At 45.7% G+C, this 11,113-nt stretch overlaps 1 protein-coding gene across 1 annotated transcript; it reads right to left on the bottom strand.

The window, feature by feature from the left end:
* Window positions 1-260: 260 nt before the first annotated feature.
* ogdhb (oxoglutarate dehydrogenase b) lies at window positions 261-10,974 on the bottom strand. The gene is made up of 24 exons (XM_029837362.1): window positions 10,863-10,974; window positions 10,683-10,791; window positions 9,651-10,053; window positions 8,845-9,033; window positions 8,190-8,283; window positions 5,711-5,826; window positions 5,296-5,450; window positions 4,999-5,145; window positions 4,766-4,856; window positions 4,339-4,518; window positions 4,117-4,245; window positions 3,812-3,991; window positions 3,543-3,695; window positions 3,159-3,261; window positions 2,941-3,069; window positions 2,718-2,868; window positions 2,509-2,636; window positions 2,240-2,418; window positions 2,072-2,143; window positions 1,464-1,589; window positions 1,307-1,379; window positions 1,009-1,172; window positions 723-877; window positions 261-648 (listed from the first exon to the last, which is right to left on the bottom strand). Exons 3-24 carry the CDS (start codon window positions 9,873-9,875, stop codon window positions 528-530), a joined length of 3,060 nt encoding a protein of 1,019 aa, XP_029693222.1. The 5' UTR covers window positions 9,876-10,053; window positions 10,683-10,791; window positions 10,863-10,974; the 3' UTR covers window positions 261-527.
* Between the last annotated feature and the right edge of the window lie 139 nt (window positions 10,975-11,113).

Here is an 11,113-nt window from a genome sequence, read left to right as displayed (position 1 = left end):
ACTTAGATTTACCCAACCACTTATCTAACTTAAGCAAACTGTTTTTAACTTAGTATTCAAATTTAATCAAAAAATGATCCAGCCAATGACTAACTGTGGTTTCCCCACCTTTAAAACCTGAAGCACCTGGGAACAAAGTGAAACCACGAGTAGATTATTTTGCTTTGGTGTAAAGGAGCAAAAGCGTTTACAGGAGCTACGCTGACTCTTCCCAGCTAAACTAATAAACTGGTCTTTGTTTGTCTCTCTCTTCTCTTTCAGGCATTTATGGGTCTGCAGGGTTCAAGTGTTCAAGCAGCAGTTTAAAACCAACTTTAAAAAGGACTTTCTTTATAAATGTATAGATTCGTTTCCCTTGAAAGTAGCGCCCACCATCGTGAACGTGAGGTTGTTTCATGGCGATCGGCTTTGATATCGTCGGCACAGTGTGTTATACCTGTGTTACGCCTGATATGTCAAGACAAATCGGATGCCAAAGGAGAAGTGAATGCAGGCAGGTTTGTTCTTCCGGCGGAGTGTAGCAGTGTCTACTGTCTTCCTGAGAATGCCTCCAGGTCAAAGGCCGTGTCCAGGAAATGCTGGAGCTCCACCAGATGGGTGTGTTTGTTTCCAGTAGCGGGAGCCGCTGCAGGCTCACGACCAACGTACCTGAAACACACGCAAGGACTCAGCCTGGCTGTGGACGCACTAGAAGCACAGAACGGAATCCCCAGCAAGCTCACCAGACGGGGCGGCGGTGCTGGGTGGTGTTGGAGATGCGGGGCTTGACGTAGTCGTAGTAACCCTGGTTCTTGTGCTCCTCCTGGCACCACACCAGGTCGGCATTGATGTACTGATCGATTTCAGCCTTCACCAGATCAAAGGGGAATGGAGAGAGCTGCAGAGAGAAAGAGACGCGTCTGAGCAACAGGAATACAACAATCGACCTGCGTCAGCTGATGGATTCACGATTTGACCTCTAACCCCATGGCACCGTTTGGACACCTGGCAGAAGGTCGTGCACCGTACCTGCTCGATGCGCACGACCGCGACGGCATCGTCCATGCCTCTGTTCTTGCGTTCTCGGATCAGCTCATAGTAGACCTTGCCGGTGCAGAAAACCACTCTCTTCACCTTTTGTGGGTCGACAGTTGTGGGCCCGTCATCTGGGATTATCCGCTTAAAGTGTGTGCCTGCGAGATAACACACACACGCGCAGTTACACATGGAGACTAATCCTACTGTAAATTCCAGAACAGAAGAGGTTCAGGTCTTTCATTTTCTCCATTTCCCCAGCAAATCCCACACTTGTCCTGTCAATTCTCACCTGGCAGCATGTCATCAAAGCTGGATTTGGCCTCTGGGTGGCGCAACAGTGACTTGGGAGTAAACACGATCAGCTGGTGTCGGTCAGATAAACAGAACGAGTGATCAGCCGGAACATCATGTTGTGGGCAGGGTCACGTTCTCTGTTTCACACTCACGGGCTTCCTGAAGGGCAGAAGGATCTGTCTGCGGAGAACATGGAAGTAGTTCGCGGGCGTGGAGCAGTTGACAACAATCCAGTTACAGTCGAACAACTGATGCACTGCGAAGTCTTCGGTCACAATCTGCCGGACAGTGGAGACAAAGGTAAACACCGGAGACATGGTCATCAAATGATACCTAAACATCTTTAAATGCAGAGGTGCCCCCCCCCCAACAAACACACACACACATTTTTATAAAAGCACTTTCCTTACGCAACATTCCTGTAATTACTGGTGCTTCTCCTTTTGTGCTCTAGTCATTTCCTGTTGTTCAGCTAATATGGGAGTTCTCGGCATGACATGAATTCCAAGGTCAGCTGACTTGATTTGCAGGAAAAGGAGCATCAGGTGGTTGAAGCTTTATTTAGAAATTCATTCTTGAATATTCTTACTACGGTGCTAAAGGAACAGAAAGGAATCTGAAGCTCTTTCTGTCATTTAGAGGCACTCCTGGGTAGTCTGTGCCTCCAGGTGTCACAGGATCGTGGAGGTAGCCTGACTTTAATACAAGAAACTTTTTATCTACAAAGTCTGTACTGAGCAGGTTTCTGACACCAACTCACAGGAGATGCATCTGGGTCATCGTTGCACATCTGTAGAAATCTTTCAGGCCGGGCAGATGAGTGTTCTGGACCCTGAGGACGGCGCAAAATGGAGCAAGAGGACAAAAGTGACGTGTTACAGGCTTATTGGAGCTCGTGCAGGAGAATGCTGCAGATCGGTGATCTTACCATTCCCTCCATGCCGTGAGGAAGCAGCAGGACGATGCCATTCTGTCGAACCCATTTGGCCTGACCCGGACTGATGAACTGGTCGATGATGCACTGAGCTGTGTTGTGAAAATCTCCAAACTGGGCCTCCCACAGAACCAGTGCATTTGGACTGGCCATAGCGAAGCCTAATTCAAAACCTGCACCAAATAGCAGGCAGAAACACATCTAGGTCAATAAAAGTCAAACACAGCAACGACTTACAGGAGCGGAGCGTTTAAGGAGGTTACCTAAGACTCCGTACTCAGACAGCGAGCTGTTGCAAACGGTGTAAGGAGCTTGACTGGTGGAGATGTGGTTCATCGGGATGCAGATCCTCTTATCAACGTTCTGGTCATGAAGAACATGATGCCGGTGGCTGTGAAACAGAAAGGAGAGAGACGACAGTGGTACAGATCTGGATTACTCGTATTAGTCTATTTTCAGGGCATCTTCTTACCTAAACGTGCCCCTCTCCACATCTTGACCACTGAGACGTACATGGATTCCATCCTGGAGCAGAGAGCCAAAGGCCATATATTCCCCCAGAGCCCAGTCGCACACACGCTGACTCACCATGTTTGCACGGCTCTTCAAGATACGAGTCAAACCTGAAAGAAAACAGCGATATCAACCTGCACTGTCGCACTTTTTTGAATGAAGCGGGAGGACGGTGGACGGACCTCCGTGTATGGTGAAGTCTTTTAGTGGGACCGAGGAAGCAATGCTTCCGATGTGACAGAGCTGTTCTTCGGGGATGCCGGTGGAGTTACAGCTCATTGTTTTTGGTTGTCCATCCAGTGTAAAAAAATCTGCAGGTGCATAAACAGGTAAACAAAAAAAGAAAAGAATGAATAAACATGAGTAAATATCCCTCTTTAACAGGGGTAACAAAACAAACCGGGCCACGGCGAGTCCAGCCAGTGTTTGATGTGAAGGATCTTTTCATCTTTGGAGCGACTGTACGCATCCTCGCAGATTTTGTCATACTTTGCTACTTCCTCCTGAAGGAGAAGAAAGGCTGCACTTCAGCAATGATGACAACAATCATGGTTCAGTCAATGCCAGGAAATTTAGGCGTGCCCTTATGAAATGTTCAAAGCGTCTGCGTGTTGTGTTATCATTGCAGATATTTCATCCTGCAGAAGGTAAATCTATCTGCACTTAACAGGCTGCTAACCTGCTAAAGACAGAATCACCTCTAAATTCAAGCTACAGCTGAGACAGTCGCTCATAAACATCAGAACGCATGTATCAACGCTCAACAGGTACGAGGTTGGTTTACCTGATACTCTTGTAGTGTGATGACTCCCTCAGCAATGAGCTTTTCTACATAAATTTTCAGGACGCCCTTTTGCTTCTTGATCTTCTTGTACATCAGCGGCTGGGTGAACATGGGCTCATCCATCTCGTTATGGCCGTTACGTCTGTAGCACACCTGGAGATGAATACGGGGAAGAACAAGCACGACCGGGCATCAGCAATGATGTTCAAACTTCTATTGCTTTGAAGAAGGGCGACTTTAATATGGCGGAAAACCAATTCTGAACATACCAGGTCTACAACCACATCTTTATGGAACGTGTTCCTCCATTCAGCTGCCACCTTACACACATACATCACGGCCTCTGGGTCATCGGCATTGACGTGGAAGATGGGAGCGTTGACGACTCGAGCCACATCTGTGGGGTACGGGGAGGAGCGCGCCATTCTGGGATCAGTGGTGAAGCCGATCTGTGAGGACGATAAGAGCGGATTGTGACCGCGTGAAAAATCTGCTGACATAATTATAACAACCTCCTGTTTTACCATCATCACTATTTACCGTCATCACTAAGTTAGCAGTGTTTACCACATACCTGGTTGTTGACCACCACGTGTATTGTGCCGTGTGTGGTGTAGGAGGGTAGGTCAGACAGGTGGAAGGTCTCGTAAACGATCCCCTGGCCTGCGAACGCAGCATCACCGTGCAGCAGAATGGACATCACCTGCGCAACCATTCAGCATCATGACAAACATCTTACAAAGAAGAGAGGGCGATGTTTATCTTGGTGTTTACCCCTGCGCCTGGCTCAGCTTACCCTCTTGCCCTCTGCGTCTCCGCTGTAGAACTGCTCCGCTTTCGTCTTGCCCTGCACCACCGGATCCACGGCTTCCAGGTGGGAGGGGTTCGCCATGAGTGACATTGTGATGTACTTGTTGCTGACTCGGTTCAACCACCTGTGATACATCCCCAAGTGATATTTCACATCGCCAGAGCCCTGAGAACAAAAGAAATCGGATTTTAGTCAGAATTTAGCCACATTTTGAAGAGTCGAAGAGAGCAGCTCGACTCCAGACTCCTATTTTTTGAATCATCTTTGACTTCTTTAGGTCAGAACACAATGCCAGAAGATCTCACAAGACACTGCGTAGGTTTATTCTGCCACTTTTATATTACAGTTGGTGAATTAAAAGTGAAGTATTTCAATCATTGCTACTAAAACACAACAAGCTGCCGTCTCAAACCTCATCTGCAGCCTCAAGCTTGGAGTCAAACTGGCAGAAGATCTGGTCGAGTTCCTTGCGAATGACATTGGCCAGCACATTCAGTCTTCCCCTGGACAAAAGATGCAGCAGGGAACAGATTTGATGTAGTCGCAGCACGCATGAGTGTCGGCAGAGACACGACCAGTAAAGCTCCAGTCTGACAAACCGAGCGTCCTGTTGGAAGAAGTGATTGTGCGTTTCTCCATTTTTACCTGTGAGGCATTCCCATGATAATGCTCTCCACTCCGCTCTGACTGGAAATGTCAATGATTGTCTTGAGGGCAGGGATGAGGGATTCACATCCTTCCAGGCCGAATCGTTTCTCTGAAGACCACTTCTTCTGGAGGAACTCCTCAAACCTGTGAACAAGAGGTGGCGCTGCTGCTTCACACTGAGCCAGGGCAGCATCTCTCCCCTCCTCCACAGACTCACGGAAACCCCATTTTCCACATGCCTTGAATGCTTTTATAGCTGATTACAGAGGTGTGTTGAGGAAGCGACGCACAGACCTTGTGGATCTGATCACCCGGCCTAAAAGAGTCCTCTTCTCCTCGAGACTGAACTTCATGATTCCAGGTGTCTCAAACTTTTCTCTGATCCAATGGCACTGCTGCACGTCATTGATGAACATGAACTCCACACCAATGTGCTGACAGTAGGCCATCTGCAGCAAAGACAGGCGCGTTGTGATGTTTAAGAAAGAAAATGCTCTGCGTCTTTTAGCTTTGGGTCAAATGTTCAGGACCTGTTTAAGCCTCTTTTATAAATTTCCAGCAAATTGTCAGTCATTCACATATGACTCCTTCCAAAAAAGATTCTGGAACATTTCTGGGAAAACTGATGAATTTTAAAGTTTCAATCATGTTAAAGTTTTGGAGAAAGTTAAGGAGAGAAAAAAATGATCGGGAACTTATGAGCCATCACCTCTAGCCGACGTATAATCTCTCTGAGAGGCAGGGCACTCTCACCCCCTCCGATGTAAGTGGTTTTTGGCAACCGGAATACTTTGTCCAAATGGGATTCGTTCAGGCCATTAAAACCTGTAGAAATGGCGAGAAAAGTGTCAGCAAACAAGCACAGACAAGTATAACTTTGGGAAAAACAGAGCCAGAAGATCACATGAAGAAAGACAAAACGAACAAGAAGTTTGAAAATCAGAAAATACAGGTAGAATTTGGTTTTCACATCCGGCAGACAACTCCTAAAATTCCCAAAGTTTCCTAAAGATTCCACATTTCTAAAGTTCAGTGTGTCTAACTTATGTACAGTTATTTCCATTTTTTATCTCTCCTTTTCTCTGTCCAGATTGTTATCTTTTATATTTAAACTGCCAAATCATGTTTAAATAAGACACGCATGGGTATCATCATCTGCAAAAAAATGTATTTTTGGCTCACTTTTACATTAAAAATGCTAAAGAAAAAATGAACGTGTTGGTGAATACATTGATACAGTTTATGTGACTTTTTAAATTCCGAACAAGGCTTCATAACCACCTATTACAATAGCCTTGTTGAAACTTGCACCCTTGACACGTTCACAACCAGAACCCCCCCCCCCCCTCTGAAGTATCAGGTTTCCTTAAAATGCTGGTAAACTGGCTGGGATTAGTCCTCATTTCCTTGCCTTTTTTGTCATTGATGAGTAAAACTGTCGATGTTTGCACAGAGAATGGGGCGTTATATTTAAACCCGATCCAGGTAAGGCTAAATTAAATGTTTTTTACCTCACCAAAGCGTTTGTGTGTTCAGTGACATACGAGTCTGACTACAGCCATAAGACAGCTATGTTTGTTTATAACCTGCAAATGAATAAAAGCAAGACTTCTGGTTTTATCAGGCATGTTATTTTAGGTTATGCAGAACAGCAGAATGCAGAAGTTCTACATCCTGAATTGTTTGACCTTTGTGTTAATTTTAGCATTACGCATCTAGTTAGGTATCCAGAGCAGCCAGGTGACTGCTGTCACGACGCTGCTGCAAAGCCGGGAAGTTTCTGTTTAACTTTAGTTGTTCTAATGACATTTCGGATGAGTTATGTGCTTCTATTCTTCTATGTGCTACATTATTTAAGACACCAACTGGACTAAATCCTGCCACATCTCTCTTTAGTAGCAGTGTTCTTTCCAAGATATTTAAGTCCCACAACTGTTCCCAGAGCATTTAAGAATTCTCTGAAAATACAGAAAAACTAAAGAATTAGATGGTACTAAAGTAAATTTCAGTCAGTCATGTTAGCTAAAACATCAGAAATGTCTGAAATTAAAAATTCCCACTTCCCAATCTATCTCTTAAAAGAGTGTTTTGAGATGATAAAATTATTTGGCCGCTGCTTGGGCTGAGTTTGTGTTTATCTCCAGTGTGCATGATGTTCTGCGTGCACATAACAAAGATATGGACGGAGGGAGGGTTGTACGACTGAGTGTTTGTGCATCACTGTCAGCACATTAGCGTGGGGCTGCTGCGCTGAGCGCAGGACATTCTCAGTCCAGTACCTCAGAGTCAGCTCTCTGTCCTGCATAAGGGATCTTTAGACTTTGCTCTCCTCACACACACTGACCCACACCCAGAAATGTAATTCCTTCATCAAAGTCAAAAAAAAAAAGAATAAAGAATAGTCAAAGTGTGTCTGGTCGCTATCTAATCAGAGTAACATTGTAACGAAGTAGTGTTTGGCCTCATCTGTGACTGAGCAAAGGTTAACACGAGCCAATAAACACATCTGTGCACACACTTTTGAGTGCACACACCTTTCTCCAGAGGTGCAGCCCAAACAGAACAGACTCATAGACTCTCGTTTGTTACAGGTGTCATTTTTGGATTTGCTGTTTGTTTGATGGCTGTGAAGCTCGGCTTTATCGCCACAGAGCACCATCAAAACAATCACCTGCTTTTGAGCAAAGAGGCCCTTTCATCAGGGACAATGACACCAACACACGTGCGCACATGCGTGCCCGTGCCTCCGCGCACGCTTTCCAATATGTTCTCTTTGCACCACTGCGACAAAACTGACACATCCCATTTTGAGCTGAGTGGTGGCAAATCAGCGACAGATCATGCAGGCCCGTCAAACCGGCTGGTTTCATAATGTGTGGTGATGCACAGCAGGAAACAGGATCAAGCATGAGTGAGCCATTAGTTAATGATTGACAGGAAATATACATTCTGACAAATTAATTCTGAGGGTTTATTTGGACACACAGATAAACCCGGACTGGCAGGAACTGTCACATAAAAAGGTAATGAATGTGGTGATAAAAGGCAAGGCTGTGATCCAAGATGACAGAGGAGAGCCGTGCCAATGTTAAAACCAGTTACACCAGTTAAGAAACACCAGATTTCAGTTTAAAAACACAAAACATCCCCAAACATAATGAGGACATGAGACAGAAAAGAGATTTTACCAATGTTCTGGAAGCCAATGGCGCATGGTGCATCATCAAAGTCCACACAGCTGATCTCCAGAGGGTCTAACTTTGCTATGTGGTGCCCTCGTACCTACAACCAGGAACACTCAGGTCAGACTATGTGTATTAGTGTATTTGTGCATGTTAATAAATCTTGTATTTTACTGTACAGTGGGTGGTAAACACTGGTGAAAGCCCAGAGAGGGAGCTTACTTTTAGCATGTACTCTTCCCAAAGAGGAAGCAAGTAAAAAAATAAATAGTTTATTAAAAGTAGAATGTCCTGTGAGTCATAATCCCTTTCCTTTATGTGTCACATTATCAGCAGTGTTTTCTGGATGGGTTCGCTGTCCTCGTGTTACTGTATTAAATGCTCAGAATCATAGCATTTAGCATACATGCATACCTACTAACATACATACAAATGCTAAGCGTGTACACAGTTCATCGTTGTTTACACTCACTCACGATATACAGGACATCTTATCTGTGTTCAAATAGAAAAGAGTCCCCCAGACTTGTTTGAGACATCCGACTTTTTGTTGCATAGCTGACGATAGTTTCAATAATTATATTATAACTGCATAAAACCTCACGCAGTGTTAATAAACAATCAGCTATGACATCATTGGTTCAGGCCTGGTATAGTTTACCTGGTATGCTCGAACGAGGGATTGCACGGCTAAGTGATCCGCCACCAGCTCCTCGATATTGGGCTGAGCCCCCACAAGTGTCTGGGCACCGGTCAGTCCCTGAGAAGGCTTGAGGAGGGACGAGGGGCTCTGGTAAGCAGCCCCAGGTGGAACCCCGGCGTTGACGTTACGGAAAAACACATCCCAAGACTGCAGGAGAGAGAAAACCAAGAGATGATTTAACCAAAGTACTTCAAAAAGATGCCGCGCAGGTCGAAACCATCTCAAAGGTGCTGACTTTGAACGTGCATGACAAGCTGGCATGAGCAGCAAGATGATCGATGCTGCAGTGATACCTGCCAAACTACATCAATAACAACACTGCTGAGATTAAATTATACTTGTAACCTGAACAAACTGTGAAGACCTTTTTTTATATTGTGTGTCTAGAGTTTTAAGTATTCTACTGAGCTGTCAATCATTTTAGCATAGTATCACATCTCTGTGCTGTTTTCAAGCATCCTATAGGTTTAGGATTAGTGGGCGGAGCCTGGATTCTACAGTGATTTCAAGGGCCTTGTTCTTTCCTTTATCACTGAGGAATGTTCAAAGCAGGTGATCCTACAGGGTTTCTCTGCTTCGGTCCGCTGAAGGACGTGTTGACCTCTCGCCTGACTTGGGGCTCATCGCCACACGTTGGTTTCCCAAACATAAAACACTTCTCACAGCGACTGCAGGCGCTTTGGTGGCTGCAGGTTGCAGCGTTGTAAGTTTCAGAAGAGTTTTACCAAGGATACATTTTCAATAACCATGGAAGCATACTGCACCTTGTGGACATTCTTTGGATTTTCCAGCCATGCATAATACATCTCCTCCATGTAGTTGGTGCTGGTGCCGTTCAGAAAAGGCTCCGACGTGTTCAATTGTCTGGAGGGCGGAACCCTCCGTGGGCCCGCTGTGGTCACCGACAGGCGCGGTTGTGACAATCTCTGAGCTGCCTGTGCACCGGTTAAAGGCCGAAGCCTCAGAAAGGTAGTCCTTAAATGATGCATGTCTGCAAATCGGCCACTTTTCCTCCTGGCTGAAGAGTGCAACGGCACCCTCCTGCAGCGAGAGTCCTCTCAAGGCAGCTAGGCGGAATCTCCACTTGGTTCTGGTTACTGGCTGAACCAGTGAGGCTGGTGTCACCACAGCTCTGGCTCCCAAAGGACCGGCGCCTGTTTACTGTTCCTTTACAGGGAGAAAATCATTAATGTAACAGTATTTACTTTAAATGAAAAACTACTCATTATTTTGACGAATGGGTAGATTTCTGCACCTTCGGTTAATATTAAAAAAGGCGTGTTTGCGCCGGTAGCTGCAATGTATTAATATTAACTCTCAGCTCCCATCATCTGTATAGGATTCCTTAATAGGTCGTATCCAGCAGTGGATACCACCCACAAATCATTTGGAATTTAAACTTAAATTGTAATCCCTCAAAATCCCATCAATTTTAGAATCTGAACATGCTCTAATAAATACACCAGTAGTGTAACGTGAGCGAGATCAAACATCCTTGGGGACATATTAGGCGGGTAATTGCTTTTGATTTAAATATATAAATAGCCGGATATGCGGGTAGTCGCATGACAAAAGCACAACCTTATCACTTGAGAGCAAATGTGTTTTCCTCTCTTTAAACTGCTAATTCGAGTGTCTCCATCTCTCTGTTCTTGGCTCCCATCGCAACACTGTTGTCCCTGAAAACTCTTGGTCTCTCTCCTAAAAACCAGCTGTTTGTCGCTGGAAGAGGAGAAATGACTGGCAAATAAAGCTAAAACAGCTGCCAGCGTTCGGGTAGAAGTCGGTGCACCTACCGCTTCCGCAGAGGGGTTCGCGCTCGCGCTGTTGTCTCCGCAGCCTCGCGGACAGTGAACGAAAAGCCGACTCAGCGCGAGCTGGATGCGCTGTGCGCTCGCGGGAGCTCTGTGCCGGAAGAGAATGTCCGCGTGCGTAAAATCGAAACTTTGACGTCCTGAAAGTACAAATAGTCTCACTTCACGGGCCAAACTTTCCGGTGAGTCGGCAGCTCCTCGCCGCGGAGACGACCTCAGCCATTTTGGCGCCTCGGGGGGACACCAGGTTTCGAACCCCCACCCCCCAGGTGGAGCCAGTCAACAAAGATAGGAAAGAGAGTGCAGATAAGGGACAGGTTAATTATTCGATAGCTTTATGCGAAAGGGAAGCTGCTGTTCTTTGCTTTGTTAGGCATTTAGCAGCAACGTCTGCCTTCACTTACTCCGGACTT

This window comes from Takifugu rubripes, chromosome 6, assembly GCF_901000725.2.
Source record: "Takifugu rubripes chromosome 6, fTakRub1.2, whole genome shotgun sequence".
In the NCBI taxonomy this organism is placed as follows: domain Eukaryota; kingdom Metazoa; phylum Chordata; class Actinopteri; order Tetraodontiformes; family Tetraodontidae; genus Takifugu; species Takifugu rubripes.
The sequence above is the reverse complement of the archived record's forward strand: the minus strand, read 5'-3'. Positions and strand labels throughout refer to the sequence as shown.